Source organism: Accipiter gentilis, chromosome 30 (genome assembly GCF_929443795.1).
Source record: "Accipiter gentilis chromosome 30, bAccGen1.1, whole genome shotgun sequence".
In the NCBI taxonomy this organism is placed as follows: domain Eukaryota; kingdom Metazoa; phylum Chordata; class Aves; order Accipitriformes; family Accipitridae; genus Astur; species Astur gentilis.
Genome location: NC_064909.1, coordinates 4,683,054 through 4,710,534, shown reverse-complemented (window position 1 = coordinate 4,710,534; position 27,481 = coordinate 4,683,054). Strand labels below are relative to the sequence as shown.

Here is a 27,481-nt window from a genome sequence, read left to right as displayed (position 1 = left end):
AATAAATGTTACAGACTTTTTTGTGCCCTTCTGGTCATCTTGTGATATAGCATTTACTTTGGAATGACAGATTACCATAACAGTTTCATTTACATGGGAATTATTATACAGCAATTTATTTCCAATTAGTAAACTTTTTATAACATCTGAATGCTTAAAGTCTCAGTAAGCTCTTTCTACTCCTTTTCAGTTTTAACATTGTCTATTTCTGAGTTAATACGAGTTTTGTCATTTTAATTCAAAAGAAGCAGACTGGAACCCTTTATCCCTTAACTGCATTTTTTGTGGCTGAGTCATTACCAGCTGATAGGATAGGCATGCTTGGGTGTCTTGCATCAACATAAAAGACTGCCCAGAATTTACTTGCAAAGCCTCACCTCAACAAAGACCACATCCAAACTGTCAAAATTTATAACAAAAGCCATCTGTGTGTTGAAGGCGGCCCATGGTTATTGTACAAGATACTAGTGATAACACAAGGTATTGCATAGTTAACAGCTTTTTCCAGCGTTAATTACTCCCTACCTCTAGGAAGCTTTTTGTATATTAACAGAATTAACACAATATGTGCTTTATGTATCACATGTTTAAATAAATGAAGACATCACCTGAAAATGAAATCAGCTACCTTCAGAACCATACTTTCAGGGAGGTAGATATATCTGCCAACAGCACATTCAGCTCTGGATCAGAAGAGAAAACAAAGCAATCCTTTCACTTGGTTTCAAGGTCTCTCTCAGCCGAGATGGCCCTTTTAGGCTTGATTAGGAAATTAATGTTAATTTCTGTGGACAGTCATACACCAGAGAGTGATGTGACTGCTGGTAGCATTCAGCTCCCTTAAACTCCTCAGCTTTGGGGTATCCTTTTATGGCTGGGTTGATAGGGGACAGCTGGGGAGGGGGATGGGGTTTATTGTTTTCTGAATAGTTGTACCCCTCAACTGTAACCAGTGAATGCTTTATCTTATACAAAAGTTTTTTGTTTGTGTTTTAACAGAAGAGCTAATGAATGCTCACTGTCCTGTTCTGTTTTGTGCAACACCAAGGGTTTACTGTCTTTCACCATAGGGTTAGGTGAGGTACTCTGTGGGTGATCCCAGTTCCTTAGCCACACAGAAAAAGTACATTTCTTAGTTTTGTTTGTTAAAAACCTACATTTATATGCTTGAAAAAGCCTAGGTTTACATTACAAATCAGAGTTGTATGTAACGATGGTTTTAAGGTGCTCTTCCAACTTTGATATGAATTTGACTGAGACACTAACTGATCTCATTATTGCTGTGCAATTCACTACCATTTTTCATACTGGAAGCATTCTTTAATATCTGGTTCACAACCAGTATTTTACGTCCAAAACTTGATTGCATGCATAGGATTGTGATAAAGGACTGTGTTTGGCTAGTGCTGTTTTTGCATAGTACTCGCTGGAAGACACAAACTCTTGCATGGATTTATATTTCCAGGCTCCAAACTGGTGGAGGCTTGCATGCTTTGCTGATATTATGCTCTCATTGTTTAGAAGGGGTACTAGATCACTGGAGAAAAGCCAGAGGTAATAGGAAAGGGAAGGAAAAACATTGAAATAAATCTCCTGCTATGCAGTGGCCACTATAAAAACTTATCAATGACATCCTTGAATTAGCAATTAATTGAACCTTGGAATCCCTGAACGCAACAATTTATCATTGTCATTTTCATAATCTAAAGAAGAGTGGGATATGAAAAGGTAAAGGGGTTGTGATGTATTTCTCTTTCTTAGTAATCTATTAGTTTGGCCTCCTGCTCCTGAAACAATTGGGAGTGACTTCCTTGCCTTCCACATTAGGAGATCTTTCCTGATAGCGATATATTTGTTGTTCCCAGAAGTACTAGGAAGTAGACTTCAGTCTTTATCTCTTGAACAACAGCAGCCCTTCCCCCTCTTTTCCCCAAATAAAGTAGTGAGACGAACTCTAGAGCTGGAGTATATCTAATGCAAAGATCACCCAAGCATAGACCTATTTCGTCTTGTTTGAGTTCTGCATGTTTTCAAAACATAACAGGGCCTCGGCATACACTGATTATTAAAGAAATTACTTAGAATGAAATGTGCTGTGCTCTCCTTTTTCAGCAAGTGGGATCCCAGCGTTTCAGTGTCAACATGCCTCACAAGTTCAGCATTCACAATTACAAAGTGCCCACCTTCTGTGACCACTGTGGTTCATTGCTCTGGGGTCTTTTGAGACAAGGTTTACAATGCAAAGGTAAGGATTACCACTTCAGAGCCTTTTTCTTTGTGAGTGACTTGTAAACTTGGAAAGAGTTCAAGTTATTCTGTCTTTTCCAGCATGTACAGATATGAATAGAAAGTAAATAGCAGACTGCTGGAGGGATTGCCATCAAGGTTAGAAAATGGTCCTTTACCCTGTCTGCAACACCAGTCAATAACAGATGCAGAGGACAGAGGTGCAGAAACACATTTTGGACTTACTGCTATGTAGGTTTATTGCCACATAGGAAATTAGAAGTTGACAGAAAATTAGGAGCATGAGAATTTACATCCCTTCAGCTTATATGCCTTTTGTGTTTTCAGGTTTGTGGTGATGGTTGTTAAACTTTTTAAACATCATGATTCCAGCTACTTTTCCCTTTAATACCATGTTCAAAAATTACTATTATGTATTGGTTAGGCTAGGCAGAACCAGTCCTGTGTGTCCATATCCAGAAGATGAGGTATTCTGATATCTAGCTAAATCATCCTTTGTGATGGTCTGCCTAGCACCTCTATTCCGGAAAATAAAGGATTCATTATTTTCTGCAGCTTAAGGACTGTGTATATACAGTAACTGTATATGAAGTTACTGCTGGAAGGTGCATTCATGTTGTTTTAGCTGACTAATAGAAATGGCAGGTTCCATATCACCTAGTTTCAAGCAGATTTGTGTATTCTAAATGGGGGAGAAAACAGTGCAAACACTTGCAAAGGAAAGCAATATTTTAGAAATCATGAATTAAATACTTTAATTAGTGGGTTGACGGAAATTATGTCATGAAGATTGTAATATTCTTAGAAAGTAGTACCTAATGAAATTATAAGCATTTTCATTTTGTTACACCTTTATGAATGGGTAGGTCCATCTTCATAAATACCAAAATCGTGTTATGTACACTTCCCAACTGCAGAAATGTGGTGTCACGCATGTATGTATAAACACATAATTTATGAAATATATCCTTTTCAGTATTTAAGGCCAGACATAACTAAAGGTGAAGGTCAGACCTAATGTTTCATGTCACAAATTGCTGAGCAGCAAGGGAAAGAAGTTAATTTATTTCGTGGCAAAGCGGTACACAGTGAGAACATTCTGAAATTCAAGCCTTCCCTTGTGATTCTAGCTAACGAGCCGTGATAAAATGTTAGACTCTAAATACTGTTTACTTTACTACTATTGAAGATTTTGTTCAAATGCTGTCTTAATTATGGTGGAGATATGATCAGAGAAGATTTTTCAATTAAACCTGATTTTTTTTCTCTCTGATTTTTTAATCAGAGCTATAGTATCTCTCCACTTAATCTGTGAATATATTAGTTCAGTTTCATATTCTCTCTCAACTACCATAGTGGTTCATTTGCTCTTAACTGTAGAAAATAATGTTATTTCTCATATGTATGCATTTACTTTGTAGCAGCTGCATAGAAACAATAGTTTAGAGAGCCTATGTTGCCTTCTCCATGTTCATAAAATCAGTGCCTATTAAAAATGCAGTATTTTCTGCATGAAATCTGGAACTCACCTGAGCTGTAAACATCATTTTCTCCATGCTTTGTTTTCTCTCTTAACGTGTGCTGGACAATGTTCCCTTCTTCAGAGTTGTACTTGCTTGCCCAGTGTGGTTATTAACGCCATGAAAAGTGTATTCCAGAGGTTTATTATTATTCTTTTTTTTTCACTGCTTATTCCTGTGCTTCTTTGTAAAAAGTATGTTCATGAAGTTGGACTTCACAGAATTTTCTTGCTTACTTTATTTCAAGCAGTTCAGTTCCTCAGTGTCCACTGTTATGTATCCTAGGTCAAACATTTTACTTGCCACTGAGCTTTTGTCACTGAAAATACCATGTGTAGCAATTTCTTTTTGCTCTTCTTGCGAACTGAAACATACTTGAAAAGGAAAGGCACCTGCTTTATGAAGTGCATGGTTACTGCTGCAGATACAGTACCTGTGTATAGTCTGAGATAAATGTGATTTGTTTCTTTAGGGCTTATACAGTGAAAGCATCATTGATGAACAATATAGTGAAATGCAGCTTTATAAATACATACTTTCTGATTATTTTTTTTTCTCTAGAAAGTAATGGAGTGAGGAATTTGTTCAACTGAATGTTAACCTAGTATTTAATTGCACTTGCAGTTTTGCTTGCTTTATGCCTTTTTCCACAAGAGGGCAATGAAGTCTAAGATAAAATGTCATTGACTCCTAACAAATCCACGCTATGCTATTTTTAATGGAGCTATGTTCTTCTGCAGCCTAACCCGTAACCTGGAAGCCATGTAACCTTTTTTCCCCACTTACTAGTATACTACTTTAAGAAGATGGTTTTTAAGAGAAAGAGCTTAGTAAATGGATTGCCACCTAAAGAAAGAGTGTCTAACAGTGCCAAAGACTTATTAAAACTTGAATCACTGTTGGTTTTATGCCTGCCTACATTAGTAGTTAATCTACTTGAGTAAAATAGGGTACGAAGCAATAATACATGAGGAACTAAAATTGTGCTCAGTATGAGAGCAGAAGTGGACTGCTAAAATCCAAGCTCTGAAGGACTTTTCTTCTAATTCGAATTCTATTTAAGATTTATAGGTTCATTAGGTATTTTCGTTTGCTCCTGTGTCTCTTCTGGGTGCTGTGTGAAAACACTGTGCTGCATTATCATAGCAGAAGAATGATAATCAGATTGATAATTTTATATTACCATTGAGGTGTCACTGGAAATCCAGCTAAGTATTTTTCTACTGAAATTATATTTATTTGAAAAAGTTACTGGTAGGTCCAATAAGATATGGTTTAAGTAAGATAAATGCATGCCAAGGTAGTATTTAATTTACTCTATTACTTTACATTTCATTGCAGTTTGCAAGATGAATGTACATCGACGCTGTGAAACGAATGTGGCACCAAACTGTGGAGTAGATGCTAGAGGCATAGCTAAAGTTCTTGCAGATCTTGGAGTCACTCCAGATAAGATCACTAATAGTGGGCAGAGGAGGAAAAAGGTAGTTTCACTACATCATATCACATAAAAAATTTGAGATAAGTATGGCTGTATTGTAACTTTACTAGTTGGGGTTCAATACCCACTCACTTGACTTGCACAAGAATTTTTTTTTAAGTCAGTACAGAACTAAGACTTTGGCTTTTGATTTATGAGTGCAAGTCATCTATTCTGAATTTCGATATGAAATTTATCTTGACCTGCTACAATTTTGCAAACCTGGGGTCTGTAGAGAGTCTGGAAGGATTTCTGCTTTTTAATTTTGAGAAAGGAGAGAGAGGGTCAGTGTCTGATGCAACAGTTCATAAAAACATAAATGTCTCTTTGGATCAGAATTGGCATTGGATAATTGATTGATTGAGACGCAGCACTACTCCATAACATTATAAATGCTGATAAATGAGCAATGGACTGATTCTCATGAAGAGGAGCTGTTTGCTAGATGACGGTTCCAAGGTTATCATCACTATTATATGAAGGACTAGACTGTTCTAGAAAAAAAGGCATAGGTCACCCCAAGTACATCCAAAGCTGATGGAGTTATTCTGGATTGATAATATGTATCCTGGGTCAGAATTTGGCCACACTTTCTATCTCTATTTGCATGATTGTGACAACAGACCCACTACTCTCACTTATAGAAATAGGCAATTTTTACGATAATTTCTTAAAACATTGACATTTGGTTTTGTTAATTTTCCTGATTATTGCACACTTGGATGCCATGTACACTGTTTTAAAATGTTGCAGAAACATAGAAAACTCAGGAATAAATTAATGGATCTGTGACTCCTGTGAAAAGATGGCACGTCATTACTGCATGAGCTAGTTTGCAGTGCTTGCTAATACTTGTTGTAGTTAAATGTATTTACCGGATAGATTTCTACACAAACTCATAGTGGTTATACAAAACTTTCCCACTCGCTGGGTACGCTTATTACATTTATTCCATCCTAAGAACCTATTTTTCTTTAAATTGCTTGTTATTTCTCTGTTTATATTATGGTCTCCGTTTGATGTGATGCCATCTAGTGTATGGTTGAGGTCCTGCCAGTGCGAATCTGTAGGGGTAGAAAATATTCACTTTCCTTCATACTTCTACTTGTGAATTAATGTTGTTAAATTAAATTTCCTCTTGGCATGGGAGGATCTCATAGCTGAGTACCCCTTTTGGAATTGTTCTTAGCTAATTGCAGGTGCAGAGACTCAACAACCAGTTCCTGGAAGCACATCATCAGAAGAAGATAGGTCAAAGTCAGCACCAACTTCTCCATGTGATCAAGGTCAAACATCTCTTTTTATGTCCTAACTGATATCTATTGTTACATATTTTCCTTCTTTATGAGGTGTAAAAAAGCTATCAGCCCCAGCCTCTTTAGAACCAAATCAACAAAGTAGTTACCGCCAGAAAATGAAGCATTTAATGTTAGGAACAGCAAGAACTTTTTTAAAAGGCCTGCTTCTCATTTTGTTTAAATCTGTGAAATTAAGTGGCTTTTAAAGGGAAAGTTATAAAACATTCATCTTAAAATATTGTTAAGTTTACTAGATGAGTCCTTGCTAACCAAATACCTTTATGTAAGGAGGTTATATATTCTATTGTAAGAGTGAAAATGTTTTAAATAGTACCACAGAACCTGAGAGCACCTTTATTTATCTGAAAAGCCTCTATCCGTTAATAAGTTTTTGAGACAAAATTGCCTCCTTGCAATTCCATGTTGAACATTTGCAGTAATAAAAAATTCTGTCCAGTTAGGCTATGCTAGTGTGTCTGTGTGGTCTCCAGAGGCTTTGTAAAACTGTTTCTTTTCAGCGATTTTTTTCATGCATAGATTTGGAGATAAATATTTTAATCTTCACTGATATGACCTGATTTCATTAAGCTGAACAGCCTGATTGACAGAACATGTATGTCAGCAGCACTTTTTGAATCTGACCTGATTGTTGTTTTTAAAAATCATAGTCTTTGAGGTATCTTATGTACCATCATGTGTCTAAACTGATGAGTGAAAAATCTTCACACCAAGATGTAGGAAGATGGATATATTTTTGTCAAATTTTTTGAAATTTGTTTACAGTTGAGAAATTTCTCAGCGTTATTTTCAGGAAAGACACTTCCCAAGCTCCATGGTAATAAGTACTGTAAAACTCTGAGTCCAGCACTAATTTAAATTTGTCAACCTTTTGGTTTCGCAGACAGTATTTTGGTTAAATATTATTTTTTAAATATCTGATCTTTTGCTTAAAATAAGAACAAAGAATTGTCTAAATTCTCTCTTAAATTTCACTTTTTTAGCTGTCCAGTAAAGCTGTTGCTTCCAAGGCCATCAGGCAGAAGTACTATGCAAGAGCATGAGGCAGAGCTGAGGTCTGTTAGTCACCAGGACTCACTGTGTTTAACACTGAGAAGCCTTCAGAACCATTTAGCAGATCTGCACAATTGCTGCTTGAAGTGGCACTAAGAAGTAGTCAAATACTTTATTGGCAGGTGTCTGATAACAGCTGGAGCTGCGTAAGATGCTCCATTCATGTTGACTTCAAGGACTGGGACACCCAACTATCCTTTGAACTTTTGAAGATACAACCCTAAAATACTTAAGCAGGAAGATGAGTAAGTGCTGCAGGAAGATAGGGGTATTCAAAACAAAATACTTCTCTGTGTACAGGAACACCCAAAAATCACTAAAAACAACTATCTGACTACTATTCTGGCTTATCTTTCAAGTTTTGGACATGTCATTCTCTAAGGTTCATTTTAAAAGGCCACCCTTCCTGTTAGAGCAGGGTTTTGGCTGATTACTGTAAGGTGGAGAAGCAGTTTGCTAAATATGTGTTCTTAACCACAGAATGCTCTATACAGCATTCAAGGATGATGTATGTCCCTTCCTAAAACTGGTAGACTAACATAGGCTGTTTTTCTGATGGTTGGTTAAAACGAGTACTTTTTTCTCACTTTTCCACAGAAATCAAAGAGCTGGAAAACAACATTAGGAAAGCGTTATCATTTGACAATCGGGGAGAGGAACACAGAGCAACAGCTACAACGTCAACAGACAACCAGCTTAACAAAACTGGGGAGAATGGTGAAAATGGGGAGGTCAAACAGGCCCAGACCAAGCGAATAGGCCTTGAAGAGTTCAACTTCATCAAAGTATTAGGAAAAGGCAGCTTTGGCAAGGTGGGCAGCTTTTTTCTTTTTTTTTTTTTTTTTTTTTTTTTTTTCCAACTCAAATGCAGGCTTTTTTTTACTGTACTCCTTTGAAAGTATTCATAATGACATTCAGAAAGTGCTTCCACCCTAGTGGTTTCCTAATTTTACCCATTGGGTAAAAGTGGCTTTTACCCCACAGATCAGGAACATCAGCCTCCTGATCAGCGGGCATTTTCTGTGCTGTAGCACTCTTCCTTAACTATGGTCAAGCCTTTTGAAACAAAATGTCAATGTTTCACTATTTCAGGATATTGGTAATGAAGACATACATACAGCTACGTACATACTGTTCAACAAGATAATTAGTTGTAGTCAAGCAGGAAAAATCAGCCCAGGAATAATGCCGTGGAGTTCTGAGTTCATTCCCTTTCTAGATAATACCCAGTTCAAGTTTACTTATTTCACAGAACAGTTTGTGTGCTTATTTTCCCTCAGTGGGTGTGTTCAGTGCTGAAGGAAGCAGAACTCAAGCGTTTCCACTCGTATACAACAAGTGCAAGAGGCTTAGACAGCTGTCAGAAATACCATGTATGCAGCAAAGATGCAACTCACTAGATGCCTTCCCACAGTAGGAAACTGATGATGGTGGAAGGGGCATTGCTCTATTTACAGGGCTTACAGATTTTCTTTTCACAGTCTGTGCACTGTGGAATCAAAGGGGAAGACTGAAATGTGAATCTGTTTTTCACAAGTACACTCTTCCTTCCTTGGTACATGGGAACTGCAGATGCAGGGGAACAGGGCTGAAGAAGTTCTTTTGTCTCCCTGTTTTCTAATCCTTTCTCTGAAGGTTACCCTGGCTCCAAGCCAGAACTGACCTTAAACAGGGTATAGGACTTGAACCTTAAACAATAGTAGTAGTTAAAATCAAGTTTAAAGCAGCTGGAATGGTACATGGGATTGTATACTAAGTTCATTATACACAAATTTCACTACCAAAAGTGGGAGATAAAAGTGGGAAATAAATTTCTGTTCTGTATCAACTTACTTTCTTTTTTAGTTTTTGAGATCTCACTAGTAGGCACTCATTACAATATTTGAATGAGGGGATAAAAACTTCTTATCTTCTGCATTCTTAACTAACAATAAAATAGATACTGTCTGTTTCAAATTTAAAGAATACCAGAGGTATAATTTTCTAAAATTACATTACTTTTAGTTTTATAAATATTCAACTTCATTCAGGCAAGTATATAACTGTCTTTATATTTCCAGTGCAGTCAAATGCATATGCAACCCTGCATTATGGTATCTGTTGTTCATATGCAAACAGAATTTCTGTTTGTTTTAGGTAATGTTAGCTGAGCTAAAAGGAAAAGATGAAGTATATGCAGTGAAAGTGTTGAAGAAAGATGTCATACTTCAAGATGATGATGTAGACTGTACAATGACAGAAAAGAGAATTCTGGCATTAGCACGGAAACACCCATACCTAACACAACTTTACTGCTGCTTCCAGACCAAGGTAAGCTCCATGAACCTTTTACCAGTTTGTGCCCAAGGAACAATATTCACTATTTCCAGAATAAAAGACAGCAACGTAAATAGTACAGCAATATTTAAAAAATATTTCTGAGAGGTTTGTGGCATTTCAGCATTTCAGTGGTATTGAACAGGAGTACTAGCTGCTGTTAAGTAGCATAAATACTATTACCTGGTGAGTACCAGGAGATGGCAGTAAATGAGTTAAAAAAAATTTTAAAAACCCTGCATGCATAAACCACAAAAAAACCTACTAAGGTACCATTTTCTGGGTTTCTTCTGTACATTAATAGGGTGTATTGTTTGTTGAATTAAGTACAAATGTTTTTAACATCCAGTATTCAGAGTAAAAATTCTAAAATTATCTTAGAAATGAGATTATGGCAGAATACTGATCTTTCCAGGTTTTTTGTGCTGTGTAGTATACAAAATGTTCAGAAACGAAATGAACTAGGTATACTGCTTATCAAATAAGTTCCTATAGTGCTAATGCCTCCCATGTGCTTGAGGAGCAGGGAGAAGGAACGGCAGAGAGAGCTGATAATGACAGCCTGTTCCTGTGCTGTGTTCCTTGTTGGTAATTTTTCATACAGAATTCCTCTTCATAGCACCTGTCTTAGTTTTGCTGCTTAAACGTAAGTGAACTTTTGTATGGTGTAGCAGACCGTAGGATTTCTGAATCCACTCAAAGTGCTTGAAACCAGCTGTGTTCACAGAACATTTCTGGTTTTCATTTTTTAGTCTCTTACTTCTCCCTTGTCATTCAGCTGAGCTGACAGTTTGACAGTCTGACAGTCTGACCTGATTGTCCAGAAAGCTTTATGGACAAAAAAAACCCCCACAAGGCGAATCTGTCTTGCAGATAGAATACCAATCATATATAATGATATTTACAGAAGCATCCTTTATTTTTGAAGTGCCTGATAAAATGTTTACTATTTCAAAGAACTAAGGTTTGAACTTTTGGCTCTTGAACTAAATATGCCATTCATTTAAATGGAATGAGTTCCTGACCTGTAGGGAATAAATTTAGACATTAGGATATACGTAAGTTTTAAATAGAACACTTTAAAAGCAATCAACTTCCTTCAAACTTCTGGGATATTTTTTTTGTTTCAGTAAGATACTACATTTGAGTATTTGAGTCAATTTAATGGAAAAATTTGGCAAATTTAATGAACAATTAAATTAGCATATTGAGCAAAATTAAGAGTTATTAATGGCGTGTATGAGTCTAGGTGTGCGCATGTGTAAATACCTACATATTCACATATTACAACCAAAACTATGTATGGCACACATGAGCAATTGCAATAACTATGTGTGTAGAATTACAGAAAATCTGTGACTAAAAGGTCTTCCAGCAAAGTTGTCAGGAAAGATAAATAGGGCAGTGGGAAAACTATAGGAAAATGGCTAGTAGGGTCAAGATTACAGTGTGTTCAAATATGCAAATAATAAATGTTTAGTATGTTTATACAGTTCTTAAAATAGTGAAGATGCATTAGCCTTTTATATGCTTTGAAGTTGACACAAAAAATTGGCCCAGGAAGGTGTGTATACAATTTATGTCTACAATGGATGTTTCATGCATTCAGACTTTCATTTGAATATGCGTGTGAACATACTCTTTAAATGTTCTAACGTATTACTGTAAAATCTGTAACTACAATTGAGCTTATTATTTCAGATGAAGGAAGTGATAAAAAGATTGTACTGGGGTGAAGGATAAACTCTGTGAACACAGAGGGACCTTTAGGACTAAGGCAGACCGCACTCCATGAAGTGTAAATAAATGTATCAGCACCCTGATGTAAATCATGTGGCAGAACATCGGTAAAGATCAGTTTTACATTAAGTGAATTATGACACAAGGTTCTCCTGCGACTCCTCTGGTTTCCTGGAGATTTCTTTCCTTTTTTATTTCTCATCTGTTCTCCCCTGTTTTGTATCATGCTTTCTGCCTTCCTCCCTGCTCTCCAAAGCCATTCATCAAAGAAAGATATTCAGAGATTCTTCTCACAATCTTCTCTCTTCCCAGATCCCTTGACCAGATAGAAACTATAGTTTGTGGCTTTGCTTGAACTCAGAGGAACTGATAGTTAAGTGATTTATAGTTACAAGTCATAGGCTAGTGACTCTTATCAAACAACCAAAACTACACCTAGTGATACCCAATCAAATTAGAAGTTCACAGTTGAATAATTGAAGGGGTTTTTTGAGCATGGCCTGTGAACAATTTGTGAAGAACTCTATAAAGAAACAAAAATCCAAACCATATGTAAAAGCAAAAGCAATACATCTGCTAAAGCTATAAATTATTTATGAATGATAACAAATGAAAACGTACCAAGTAAATTAGTCACTGGATGATTTGCTAAGGTTCAGTGGAAAAACAGGTAGAAAAACTTGTTCAAACAAACATGGTCCATGGTTAAAATAGCTTTACTGTGACAAAGGCTATTGTACAATAGAGTTTAAAATGTGTTTAACAGTAGTGTATAGTTACTTATGCTGCGATTGTATGTCATGCCACGGCTGCTGTACTTTGCAGAACTGGTCCCTGAAGTGATCATGCTGGAATTAAATTTTGCATTTCAAGTAGAGCATATTTGCTGTATACACCCTGACTTAATGGGAAGATTGACTCAGTATTCATTGTTAAAGCACTCAGAGGCTGACTTTATGTAATGAGATTACTTGCTTTGTTCCTTTTCCACAAAAATGCAAGTGTATGAGTTTGTCTTTAATATTGCAGTGTTTTCCTTCAGTAATAAGGTGAAGACACTGCAGAAAAGTTGCCTAATACGCTTTTTAGAGTAAGTATGCTTCAGTATTACTTGTTTTTTATATGGAGCAGACTTTTCATTAGTATCATTTACTACATGATACTATTGTTATCACAACGAGTAAGGGATCATATTTAAATTTAACTTGGAATTCAGAAATCATACCAAATAATGGCTAATAACAGCATACCTTATACACCAATGTGGTTTTAGCCCTACATATCTGAATTTACTTTTAGCAGTCCCATCTAACTTCCTTATTTTAAAAGAATATTCTTGGGACTGGTATTTCCCATATTCCTACTTAATGAAGAAGCTAACTTTGATGATACCACTTTGCTTTAAGCCCATCAAAAAATGAGTGTGCCCCCCCAGTCAACATTCTATATTAAAATTATGTATATTCAAATACTGTACTTCAGGTATTGTTTTGCGATCTTCTGCTGTGGCATGGAAGTCAAGAGAGCTGGGTTCTGGTCCAAAGCTTGGGATAAAGTATGCAAAGCTGATATATGATGTTTTCTGCAATAGTTTGAGGTATGAACTCAGCAACCCAGTCCTACCCATTAGAAAGAATGTAAAATCTACAGGCAGGACCTCAGCTGATGCATGTTTTTATGTGGAAGGAGCTCAAATAGTTTAGTGTAGCATATATTATAAAACCATGTTACAGTGGATGGTATTTTTCAACACTCCTATACTAAGGCAGCATTTCCCTTCTTGTTTTTCCAGAATATGGTCAATGCATACATCAGTGTATTCAGAGGTTTGAGTTCTGTTTTGCATGTGGTCTGTCAGCTGGGATATAAACAAACAATACCACATTCTGTATTTGGCAGTCCCATAGCAAAACTTGCCCAAGGCCTAGCATACAGGGTACAGCATTTTTGTAATAACTGACCTTTGCTTATCATCATCTTTGATTTATTTGGGACTTTGTTGTGTCCTTTATTGAGAAAATGTTGGGTTTTTTCAGCACTACTATTGTTTACATTCTTTTTTCACTCTTCCTCTTATCTTCTCTTTCTCTTCTGTGTGCTAGTTCTTTGTGTTTTCATTAAGGAGTACCTTACCTGACAATAATGCTGATGCTACCCAATTCCCCTCTCCAGTGTGTTCTTCACTCCAACCTCATACCATGCTTCAATGCTCAACTATGGAACATTATCAGCATTAGGTTTTATTGATAATTTTTCAGTCAGGTGGCTGGCAAAGGGGGTTAAGGTATTTCTAGAGCTATTTTCTCTGAAGACATTTCTGTATTTATGATACTTTGTTCACAGTTGGAAGGTTCAGAACTGTGAAAATGAAAGTCTTTTTTTAGTGGAAAGTTGAGATTCTACAAGTAAAGGTATGACTGGTTTGACTTTATTCATCCTACACCCCTGTCAACTTTGTTCATAGTACTTAAAATTTTCTAGACCTCTACCCTGAGATGCATACACATATATGTGCACACCCTATAATTTATAATGAATTATCCTAATAAATACTTTAAGAATTTTCTGGGTTTTTAAATAATTTAAGACAGTAAAAGCTCTATTATGATAATTCATTATAAATTTAGAAGACTGGCGAGCTACTGCTTTTAACATCTACCATTTGCTTTTTTATCCAACTTTGTGAAATTAGATAATTTTGAAAATAGTGCTCTCCTGCTCTTTTCAGAGTACGGTATTCCACAAAATTGCTTTAGTAGAGAGTACTATTAGTACAGAGCAATGTTTCTGTTGAGTGATAGAGTTGCGTAACTTGTAAAGCAGCCTTAGTCAACATTTATGGCGATTTCTATTAGAGAAAACAAGTAATTAAATAAAGGATAGAGAAGGTCAGAAAGTCAGTTAGAACAGGTAAATAGTTAGACTTATCCCCCCCAATATTTTTTTCCTTGCAATTGTCTGCATGTTAAAAGCAGCATATCTATTCATAGCATAGGTCCTGAGCTGACCTGCAAGGTCATTCACTTCTTTCCTGTGTTCTGGTGTTGTAAGTTAGAGATTAGCCACATGACAGTGGCAGAACTGAAGGACATCTAGAAATAGGCTGTAGTGACCCTATTGTAACCATATTGATCCCTTAACTGTTATGTTCTACCTAGTGGCTTACTACTGGTTTATGCTAGATTGTGAGTACTGTGATTCAGGTGCTATTCCTTTCTGTGTGTTTGCACTGTATCTAGCACACTCTGGCTAATACTAGAAGGACGGTGTTTATAAAGCCAAGATTTAGGAGATTTTATTTCAGTTTCAGCTGTCATGATGTGCCTTCGATTTTGGCAGACCTCTGGACCTCTTTCTGCATCAGACCCTTCTGTAAAAACCAAGAGTAATCAGTCCTTCTTCTACTCATGGCTTGTATTTAAATGTTTCCAAGAAGGGTTTGGAAGTCCAGCAGTACAATACTATTATAGTGTACAAGGATCAGTATGGAAAAGTGGAACACTGCAAAAGGTGTAAAATGGAGTTCCATTTTTAAAGGGACTTGTTTTATTTGTATAAGAAAACAGCAAAAGGAAAGAGAATCATGTATTTATGATGTCTTTAGGTCATGTTTTCTAAGTTAATTTAAGAAAAATCACTGTAGTATGTGACCAAAACTGTCTTTGGTAGTGGAAAAGCAAGTCTTATTTCTCTTACGTGTATTTGTACAAAAAAGTAAATGTCTTCTGCAGTAATAGCTCAAAGGAGTGTCATTTATGATATACAGTGCAAATTAACCTGACTGGCCACTGTTACATTCATCTGGGCTTATAATCCATTTTATCTGGTATTCTTGTACTTTTGTTGCTAAGCAGCTAAAGCCATTATGCAGATATTGCTATATGGGTGTAATCAGTTTAACACAAGTTTGCATTGCCTTTTATTACTGATTAGTGTCAAATTAGAACTTTTTAGGGCCCAAATCTGTTCATTATTATCCCTGCTTCTGTGGATTCGTACATGTGGAGACAAAAGACTAAATTAGCCCTTTTTATTTTTAGCTACTTCAGTGCTAAAATATTTTAATACAATTTAAATATAAAATTATTGACAAAGTTTTCTTAATGGTAAGTGTTAACTGTGGTAAAAAAGTAGAATAAAATGGTAAGTAAGTATACAGCAATGTTATTTATACTGTTTATAGTATGGTATCTTTTTATATACATGTATACATATTTATATTCAAACTGAATTTTAATATTTTATTTAACTGTATTATTATATATGCATATACATAGAATATATGCAATAGTAGCTATTTTTTAATTCCCAGCTAGTTTCTACAGGCAGTTCATATCATAAGAAATTAAAATGAACTGATACTGACTCATTCTTCAGAATATTTCCTGAAGCACTAGAAGTTAGACTGGTATCTGGTGATGTTTCATATATCATACAGTCAAGAAGTCATGTAAATACATGAAATTTTGGCAGAATAATTTTTTTCAGAAATTTGAGTACTGTGTATGTTAAATTTAGGTTTCCTGTTGAGTGCTACACAGTATGAATGCATTGACCGCAATCATTGTATTGTCTAAAAGTAGACACTGTCGTAAAGAATAGTTGGAACGGTAAAGCTGATGATTAAATACTGTAATCATTGTCTCTCACACACACAAGCCCCTATATCCAGTATGTTGACCCGGTTTTGGGGAAGTTGCTGTTATGCTGCTCAGTTATTGCTAGCTGCTCTTGAAGGATTATTAAAGCCTGGTTAGCTCACTGAAGATTCATTGTTCACATTAGTCCTTTTAGTGTTAAACTGCAAGTCAGGCTATCAGTGCAGCCAGGCTCATCAAGGGCCTGTAGGAGAAATTACTCCTCCAGCATCAATCAGAAGAGTCTAAATGCATCTCTTTCAGACAGGAAAGACTTTTATTTTGTGATGTAGCACCCAAACTGAACAGGACTCTTTCACACCCTCTCAAAGCTAGGGCTTGTTCCTAGTTTGCAAGTATACAAGTGAGTGCTGCAGCTGCAGCTCCATGGATTGCTTTGCTGTAACCAACTGAGGCCTCGACAACCCCGGGAGTAGTCCCGAGTCAGCATCTGTGGCCAGAAATCACTGCAACTGCCATCATGAAATAGGTGAGGGCAAGCTGGAGATTGTACTGATTTTATTTACCTTGGTCCTTACGTCTGCATATTAGGGTTTTAGAGTTAACCATGCCAGTAGTTCACTCTGTTAAAAACATCTTAGTGTAGCCAAGTGTAAAATTCAACTTCAAGATTTTAGTCCTGATGTGATCATGTACAGACAGGAGGTTTTTAGGATAACTGGTAGAGCTAAGGGCCTTTTAGGTACTGTTCTCATATCTCTTGGACCTAGTAGCTAGAAGTACATATTGCACACTTTTCCTCTTGGGAAAAATGTGTTTCTGCAGTTGATGCATATTTAAGGGGAGGAATTTTCAGAGTATCTACCAGATGCTCTGCCAGTAACTTTCCTGGTAAGTCTGTCTGTCTGTCTTGTACACTGTGCTTTAGCAGAGATCAGAAGAGACAGGAATATTGTCATCCAAACAGGGCAAAGGGGGTAGCACACTTTTGAAGAGAACTTAGTGGGTCCACAAAATCTCTGTGTAAGATTGGCACTATGGCTGTGTTAACATCATGCTGGTTGGTTCCTCATCCGGCATTCTTAATCTGACAACTTTTGTAGGAATGGAGTGCTGTTCCTCATACACCAGGATAATTGAACAATGCTGCTTTAAATTAAATCATACAGGTTAAGGCTGGATTGTGGCCTTTCGTTTAGTTTCGTCTTGGGAGAGAGGAATGGGAAGGATAAGGGTAATCTGCCTTGTGGCAAACAGCCCTTGGAAGAAATGTGCCTGACTGGTTTGTAGCAGGATCTGTTACCCTGCAGCCATGTGCTGTGACCCTCATTTCTGTCCTTCCTCTGCACCTAGGTCTTGAGACCATCCTCACACCTGGTCTACGATCCCCCATTTGGACAGACGAGACCTGAGTACATGACCTACATGAAACCACTGGCCCTTTGTCCTAGCAGCCTTTGTGCTTTTTCTTGCGTTTTATAGCCCTCAAGCACTATTCACAATTTGCCTCTAATGCGTTCAATATAAACATTAATTTGTAAAAATAAAACCTATCTTTAAAATAAGTGGAAATGTAATGCTCACATGGGTAGCTATCAGGATACCTCATATATGGTAGTTAACTGTTTTAAAAGCTATTTGAAGAAAGCCTGTTTTACCCAAGTGATTGCAGGAAAACATTTAATACTGTGTTTGTTAGGTGTTACTCTTACAAGTGAACAACAAATGCACCCCAAAGGAAGAGTCAGGAAAAAGGAAGCTGCATATAAAATTTGATTCTTCTGCAGCTTCTTTTCTAAATGCGGGAAATTATTTTCTTTGGAATTCATTTGGGCACTTTAATAGTACTACTTTTTTTTCTTTTTGGTAACAAGAGTAAGCTTAGTAAATACTAGTACATGAGAGAATTTCACTATGGGAAAGAAGTGGAATTTACAAAACATTTGGTTTTGCTTCTTCAGTAAAATTTTCATTGCATTTTTTATCATGGACACAGTAATTTTAGTTTTGGCATAACATGTCTTCTGCACCATACACCATGTGTGAGGTGGGCCAAACTTGAGTAGGGTTTAACTTAAATTACACTTTATCTCCTCTTTTCAAAACCACACCATCAGATTATTTTTACACTGTTAATAGGTGTGTGAGAAGATTTAAGGGAATCCAGTTTATGCCATTTTATCTCACTTGTGGGTGAGTACTTTTAGCAGAAACACGCACGCTTTTTTGATGGCAGCAGGGTTTACTCTTGCCTAATTACTGTGGGCTAGGAGTAACGATGCACAGCCTAGAGTCTCATGGTTGTGTGTGGGGAAGCATGTAAAGAGCTTCTTTGTGTTCCCACGTAAGGTGAGCCTAAGGCCATTCTGTAAGCTGAGAATTATTCAGTGCATTGTTTTATCTCCTTAAAAAAGATGACAGGGAAGGTGATCTATAATGTCAACTTAGCACTTAAGACAAGTGACTACCTGGAGCAGAGCGAGTGGTATGTCATTGGTGGGCCTGTGAGTCCACAGTGTCTCTATGCCAGGGCTGAAATGCTGTATAAAGAGCATATACAACTTACACTATTTAATAGTAAGAAACAGTAAACATAAATCTATAAAACATGTACAGGTAAACTGTACCTTATCATTAATTCTTTGTGTTCTCTTCTGGTAAACCAATCAGTCATTAAAAAGTAATTGTTCAGAACTAAGGAAACCTGAATAATAAAGACTCCTTCCAACTCCTGGCTGCGCTTAGTAATACAGTAGTTCATAGGAGTGCAAAGTGTGTTTAGCAACCAGGAGATCGTGACAGTGAACATTAGATTTTGCACTCTTCTGTTTCACCTTACAGGAAATGGCTATGAACTACTGTGAAACACTTTCTTTTTCCATTCTCCACTTGCCATGTCTAAAAACGTGCATAGTCACCTTTAAATGAGACTGAAAAGAGGGAAAGGGCTGTGAGTTTTAGTTAATGTTCCTTTTCATAGTAAGTAGATTCTGATTATTACTGAAGCATGAATTATTTATATTGTGATTTCAAAATATATTCCACTAACATGTCTATTACATTATAAAACTAGTATAGAACAGTATTTTAAATAATTTCCCAATAATTTCCCAATTATTTCCCTGCTTAATTTGTTCAGTCTTTCTCTTCTTACACAGTATAGCAGAAATATATTACTTCTCCCACATTGGGTGTACTAATCCATATTTTACTGCATCACACAGTGTATTTAATAACTGTAAGTCGCTTTCCCATGCACAGTGACTCTCTGTGTGCAAGGTTAGCTTTGTTGCAATAAGACCACTAGGTCCTCTAAGGATTAATGAGATTTTGTCAGAATGGTGTGACTCTTAAAAATAATACTCATTCAGTGACACTACTGTAAATAATTTAAATAATAGCAATAGCTATGCTGGAAAATTATTTTTTTTTTCTTTTAAAGGTAGTACATTATAAGGGAACTGAGTGTTCATGGAAGGCACTCTGAAGGTTAACTTACAAACTTAACTACTTTGATTGTGTATGGAATAATACCAGCTAGTAGTAAGTCTGCATATTTCCATAGACTAATTTTTAAGTTGTGACCTAGAGAAGCCACCCCATTTTATCCTTAATACATCCAAGAAAGACCCAGTTATAATTCTTCTTTTCAGAGTATATATACCTTGCCAAGTACACAAGAAGGAAAATTGTCCTTTTAGGTACTTAACTTTCCATTCAGCCGATAGAAGGATGAAAGGGATCCATTTCATAAGCCTTCTATAAATAAGTTTTTCCAAGAAGCTTTGCAGAATAACACAAGATAAGTAAATTCAAATAATCTAATTGATAAATGGTTTCTTGAGAAGTCTACAGTAGTACTTATTTTCTCTTCTCTGTCTTCAGAAATCCAATATTAAAATAATCATACAAAATTCTGCCCCTTAAAACTGCTTCCTGAATTGTAGAAAAAAACTACACCCTGAAGATAAAACACACTATTTTCTTCTGTGCTGCTTTATTTATTTCAGAGGGTTTGGATGGTTTAAATGATGGCGGAATTTTGGACAGTGTTTCCTGTTGTCTAATTTATACTTGTGAATTGCCAGGGTTTTCAGCTGTGTGAAGCATATGCTTTGCCAAAAATTAATCATGTTCTGGAAACAGGAAAGTATGGAAAATGAAGTAGATACAATTAATGCTTTTAAAGGTCACTTGCTTTTATAAAACCACAGAAGTCCAGACAGTGAAGAGAGGTGTATGAATAATGACTTTCAATAGGTATTGGAAAAGCCTGGCTCAGGTAAGTCATGTTTATCATATAGAACAAAAAAATCAGTGTGTGGTGCTTATGCAGATGAATGGATATTTATAAAGAGCTTTATTTTCAGGAAGGGTTATGAAAACATGGTGAACAGAGAATGTTATATGTAGACTAAGGATTTTGCACATATTTATCAGTTTTCATTAATTCTGTGTGCTCATGTAATTTTTCTCTGGAAACACCTCTTTTTAACCTCTTGCTAGATTCCTTTCATCCTCTGTTGGAAAGCTAATTTGTATAAAGGGCCAAAGAGAAGGGAAAACCAGGTTCTGATCTCATGAAGGACTGTGTAAGAGATACTAATGTAAGAACAGCCAACAGCCTGTTTGGCCCAGTATCCTGTCTTTAGCAGTGCCAAAGCAGATGCCCAGAAAGAGTGTAGGTACAGGGTAAAGCGTATCATGACATTTTTCCAGAATACTATCCCAATATCAGGAGACTAATGACTTGGGCATTTCCTGAGCCAAAGACGGTGGTTTTGCGTGTAATGCAGTGGCACCTTTGCACATAATATTTTTTGTGGGAAGTGTTGAAAGTGAGAAACTATTTAGAAATGTAAATGTTGCATTATGTTTTGTTCTCCACCCTGGAGGGGAGAAATCCTCTTAATACCACATCTGTAAACAGACAACCCTATAGTGCAGTATAAATATTTATACCATTTCGTTTTAACGATATTTCTGAAAGTAGTGTCTATGCCATTTAAAATCTCCAACCTGATGTAGCTGCACTATTTCTCCATCATCTTCTACAGTAGTGAAATAAAGTTATCTGATCACCTAGAAACAACAACTAAACATACTGAGGTTTCTCAGATAGGAAAAAAACAGGATTCCCTGCAGGTTTTTTTGTATGCGTTTCCATAATGTGTTGTTATGCATATATTAGATATAAAAAATATTACATGCTGTAATACAGGTAAATAGTACATAATAAATTTGATACTACAGTTCTCAAGTTACATTTTCCATCACCAAGACCCAACGTACTGAAAGAAAGAGATAAGTGTTACAGTATTTTGTGCTTTCCCATCAGGAGTGTAGGCAGTGAACCACAGCTGGCAATGTCATGCCAGAGCCAAAAGGGCATCACGCATAATGCATTAGACTTAATTAAGAAGCATGCCAAAGAGTGATGCCATCGTCTTTCAGATTTTTGGTCTGCAGTGTTGTTTTGTTGAATTTCTGAAGAAGAAATGAAATAAAGGTTATTGTAAACTTAATTCAGCCACTTTTTAACACACTTATCTGAGCATTTCTAAAGAAAATATAGGATATAGACAACTCTTTCAGAAATGAGAATAGCTGTGTTGGATATATTGATGAGTATAACCTATGGATTCATTTATGGACCCATGCAGTAGGAGAACAAGTTCTAAAAGAAAATTAGCTGCTTTGGACATCCAAGAAATCTCACTTGTATTTTTAGACAATCAAAGAGTAAAAATGAAATAAGGTTTGAGCAAGAAAAGGGGCTGTCTTCAGGGGGTTAAAATTCAGTATAGCCCTGTGATGGAAAGTCCTCTTTGGTTGCATTCAGATGTGAGAAACTTGGTAGTCATGTTGCTGAGGTCTCATTCATACAGGCTTTTGCCACATGTTCGCTTTGTGCATTGCATGTATAAACATCCCCTTCATGCTTGCAGTATTCAAGAGCAAGTCCTTTTAATGGCAACTGCTGTATTGCAGCACCATAGGAAAGGAAGCTTGCAGAGCTTTTCTAGCATAATGAGAAATGGGAAGATCATATCTAATGAGATTTCTGGATCAGAAATGAGAGAGTTTGAGATAGAAATCTGAACTTAAAGGGGCTTAAACTCACCAAATCTCTGAACTTTTGGAAATTTGCCATGAATCTGTGGGAAAAGTTAGGAAAGAATTGTTGCTGGGTGATATGCCCGAGGAGATTAACTGTGTTTCCACAGTGGAGTTCAGTGTGGTATTATATGAAACACTCGAAGTGGTTCAAATATCCCTTAGGCTAACATGTAATCTCAGCCACATGTGTAACCCAATATCTGAGTATTGTTTCACTCTACATTTTAACTGGATTTAGACTGATTATTTGCATCTAAGAAGCCACAGGCAGCTGCCTAGAACCTAAAATATCACCAGGTTCAAGATTTGATACACAATACAGACTTCATTAAAATTCATTAACCATTATCTGATTGCACAGTTAACATCATTCTGCAAAGAGCATTGACAGAAAGGAGGCTTATTTACTGGCATTGTCCAGATTAAAGTAATGTTTTATCCATTAGTAGTATGTTGTTTTTAAAGTTGTTTACATTCTTTGAGGAAATGAGGAAGCTACTGCTTGAAGAGGTTAGAGGACGTAAGTTTATGGGTCCTTTTTGAAAATATTCTTGAAGCAAATGCTATATTACATTATTCAAGTAACAAACAGCAGAGAGAACATTCTGTCTTGGCAAACTGAATTTACTGTGTTACGTTTGAATAAAGAAATCTAAACTATGAAAAAAAGTTCCCAGATCTTATCAAGATACAGTGAAGAATTACATCATTTTTTGGTCCTACCCACAAGTTTTGCTTGCAAGTTACTGCCTTTGTCAAATTACTGATGGTCTCAGAAAGAGAAACAGACTACAAATAAAATTATTTGAGGATTTAAGTAGAATGCTTAGAAGGTTGAAAATATTATAGTCTGTTAATGAAAAATTCTGAGGTTTTAAATTATTCTTCCTTTTCCTTCTTTTTCCCTGTAAGGGTAGATGTCTGTTAATTTTACAAGTAGCAATTTGTGATCTTTCCTTAAAGCTCTCCTTTGAATTATGTAAATTGCTGTCCCATAGAAATCTTAGGTTATAAACTTCAAAGGAGCCTCATGAAGCCTCAAGGCAAAAATAGGGGGAAATTTCAAAAAGACCTTCTCTCTCCTGTGGAACCAAAGACATGGGAAATTGTGTCCGTACAACTGAAGTTTGCTTTGAAATGCTCGGTTAGCATGACCACAAAGTACCGAATGGGAAACTTCAAATCGCTGCTGGTGTACTTACTGAATCACAAAGGCTGTTCGTGCAAATTGTTGCTGCTGCTCTTTTGTTCCTAATTCCAGAAAACATTTTTTAATGATTAATATACTTTTTCTTAGAATGAAATATTGCACTCGGCCAAGGTTACGGCATGTTACATTCCCTAAACATTGTTTTAGTCCAGGAATAGTTGTGGAAATGCTATGTGAAACCACTGGGGCAAATATAAACTACGAGTTCAACATTTGGTAATCTTACAGAGCCAGAAATATATACCAAGGATGTTATTTTTCTCCTAAAGTAGGAGATTTCTTTCTAATTCTTGTTAATTATCAGGCACCAATTGCATTGTCCTACTTTACTAGCTTGCTGTCTTGGTCTGTCAGTTCAATTCTTGTGGTCGGAGTGCAGTTTTTGATCCTGAAATAAGAAAGATAAAAACTCTCCTTGCCTTGTTTCACATAACACCACAGTTGCTATGAAAGAAAAGTAAAATAAATACATTGGAAGTTACTGCATTTTTTAAATTATTTATTTTAAAAAAATTATGTGAACCTTTGACATAATTTTGGACATACACAATTCACTAATTGTTGTTTTCAGGATACTGATGTCTGTGAACAAGTTGTTCTTCGATATGCTGAAAAGCTTTGCCACTTCAGGGACAGAACACTCCACAGCTTGAAGTTTAAAGCCTAAAATAATTGAAATTAGAAAAATAAATACAATCATGCTTCTCTCTGACACACAGAGTGAGATCACTTAATTTACAATGAAAAGAAAGATAGCTGCTTTTTTTTTTTTATATAAGAGCTCAAACTTTAATACTTCTATCTACCAGAAAGGAGAGAGAGAGAGTTATGTGTCCGCAATCACAGATACAACAACGCTTTTTTTTTTTTTTTTTAGAAATTCAGGAAATACCTATTATGGGTGGTCTTTTAAAATTTTTAGTTGCAATCCTGTTTGCATTATCCAAAGAGAATGCATTATTCATGCATTATTTAAGGAAAAGCATTTTGCCTTAACTTTGCATATGTAGTGAAAAAAAATTCCTGAAAGGAATTTTCCATATCTTCTGAAACTATGATGAAGCTTCCATCACTTCACTGTTCGTAAATACCCTTGACATTTTCATAGCTGATGCTTGTAATGTCACCAAGACACTGGCCATTTCTGCTATTTTCTTAATATAAAAAGCTGTTGAACCTACTTTAGAACTTGCTGGTGTTATACACATGGGATGGGATTTTTGACAGGTAAGCAGCACAACTGAGTGTATAGACATTCTTCATTTTTTGGTTACTCCTTATCAAAACCTGTACTTATTTTTGCATGTTTTTAATCTTCATATGTTCTTTGTAGTCAGCCTTGATATTGAGAAAAGGGTACTTTAATAAAGCCATGTCTTAAAAAATAAAGTTCATGTTCTTACGTTATCACTGTTTGCATGGAACAATTAAGTGAAGCTACAAAACTTGTAACTGGAATTGTGATTTGATCCAGAACTCATAAAAGTTACTTTGCTTTTGATCAGGCTCATAATGATGAAAGCAAGATACTGAGTGATGGCACTGTATAGATTGTAGGAATGTTTTGTAACATTTCACTGCTGCATCTCTCATCTGATGAGAATGTTTTTGGAAAGAATACAGAAAATCTATTCAGTCCATATCTGACAGTCAGGTATAAGTCATTGAGAACTTTTTTCAGGATACTGCCCAATTTGCGGGGGGAGGGGGAATTGGTTTTGTTTGTTTGTTTTAATAGTGACTACATTTAATTCAGTGAAGCTGAAAAAGTGAAATTAACTGTTGAGGGGTGAAAAATGGACAATAAACAGTTTGGATCTGTTTGTACAAAACCAAAGCACTGGTGTTTTATTCCAGGCCATTTGAACATTGACCAATTAACAGTGCAGTTTCATGATATGTGCACACTGCTCTGAGACTGTGCCGCTGCTGCTGGTGGATGAGGACGTCTCCCCCTCTGATCCCTCTTGGTGGGCCTACGCAGTCTTTCCATTGCCTCTGTTCCAGTGAGCCCTTGGGTGGATGAGTTGGATCAGTTTGCTGGTAGAGCTGAAAACTGAAGTTGCAGAAAATAATCTGTGTGTTAATGAGCAGCTCTAACCTGCCTGACACTCACTGGTGCCTGCAAGGCAGCAAGTGGGAAAGAGGGTGTTTGCTCTCCTCAGTAGCAGTTCACTGCTGGGACAGTAAGCCAGCTGTGAAATCCCATGTAGCCCTGTCTATCCAGACAGCAATGGATTTTCTTCTTAAAAGAGTAATAAGAAAATTTGAACTGCAGTTTTTTCACGTTGGTGTTTTGTGGCTGTATTCACCTTAGGTGTGATCCTAAACTCTTTCTTCTCATGATTGCTATTAAGTTGCTCATGAGAATGGTAAACAAGATTTATGAGTCAGTTTTGATCCTTTTGAAGATAATGGTTATATTCCCACTGACTTCAGAAGGGTCAGAAACATTGGCCTTTTTTTTTTTCTTCTTCTTCTTTTTTTTTTCTTTTTTTTTCTTTTTTTTTTCTTTTTTTTTTCCAGTGACCAGAAAGAAGTATGTATTGCAGATGAGATGTGTCATTTTGTCATCTGTTAGAAATTCAGCTTTTGGCACTGCCACTATGTGAGAAGCATGTGCAATTGCTGTTTTCTTTCTGGGTTTGGGGAGGGGGCTTAAGTTTTGTTTGTTGTTTTAGTGTTTATAGTCAATGAAGCCTCAGTAGTAGTTGTTATAAATAAATTAATTATATTCTTAAGGTGACATGCGATAATTTTCCATGTTCATCTTTGGAAGTAATCATTTAATTTCTGCACAGTATTAGATTATGTGGATTAGACGGTATGTTGCCTATGCAGTACAGGACTTATAATGGTTGATCCCAAATGGAATGTAAAATATCTGAATGTGGATTTTTAAAGGACAGAAAAAAAATTGGCCAGTAGATTTCTGTATATCAAATGCAGCACTTAATTTGAAAAACAGCTAGAGATTGCAGAGCATTTGAATAATTAAGTACAGTGGTGTTGGCACACTCCAGACACATCGATCTTTCAGGAGCTTGCATGTCCTTGTGTATTCTCCTTTCTTCAGGCAATTTTGTCTGAATTTTCTCAAATAACCCCTGTCACTGTCTGTCACTATCTTCTCGCAGGACTGCGAGCTCTCTAGGCAAGATCAGCCCCGCTCCCTGACTGCTGCTCTGCTTAGCATCACTGCCAAGCGCATGACTGCTGGTTTGAAGTCTGCAATCTTGACATCTGTGTTTGAACAAGACCTGGCTCAGTTAGACACAAGTCTTAACCTGCTGGCTACTCTTACTTTGTGCCTTATCCACTGTTACAGGAGTTTGTGGGATGAAAGGGATAAAATAGGAAAGTCAGATAGATGAAATGACATGAAAGGCATGCACAAGTGACTTTGCCATTGCTATTTTGATTGTGTATCATGAGGTGTTTTCTCATGTCTTGAAACCCAATTGAATGAGTATGTGTACACACTTTTGACTACTTTTTGTAACAGTTTCTGCTTCCCGTTCTAAATTAGAAAAGAGGATGCAGGCCAGTATGTTTCAGGAGACAGAAGCAGGTTAGTCTGTCACTGTTTTTCTGGCCAAACCATGTGTATAAAACATTTGCAGGAATATGTTTGTATATTCATGCACCCAAAGGACATATGTTTTTGCTAGAATATATTTCTATCCTGGTTGTTCAGTGTTCATCCAGCATCCCCTATGTGCAGGTTAGTTATTTTCATAACCATTTCATTAATATGTCTGCTATAATTTTAAAACTCCTGGAGCTGTTTAAAGAAGTTTGCCTTTTTAATTTTTTCTTACACTCCAAAAAATCTTTGCTTTCTTCTTGAGTTGATTTGAATTTTCATATATATCTTTGTG

The 27,481-nt window shown here is 36.3% G+C and overlaps 1 protein-coding gene across 1 annotated transcript in view; it reads left to right on the top strand.

Annotated features, from left to right (window-relative positions):
- PRKCE (protein kinase C epsilon) overlaps window positions 1-27,481 on the top strand; it is a 300,046-nt gene that overhangs the window by 188,598 nt on the left and 83,967 nt on the right. The window contains exons 6-10 of the mRNA XM_049833478.1: window positions 2,113-2,245; window positions 5,109-5,251; window positions 6,437-6,533; window positions 8,214-8,428; window positions 9,753-9,926. Of these exons, the coding sequence (XP_049689435.1) occupies window positions 2,113-2,245; window positions 5,109-5,251; window positions 6,437-6,533; window positions 8,214-8,428; window positions 9,753-9,926 (762 nt within the window). The remainder of the gene's footprint in view (window positions 1-2,112; window positions 2,246-5,108; window positions 5,252-6,436; window positions 6,534-8,213; window positions 8,429-9,752; window positions 9,927-27,481) is intronic.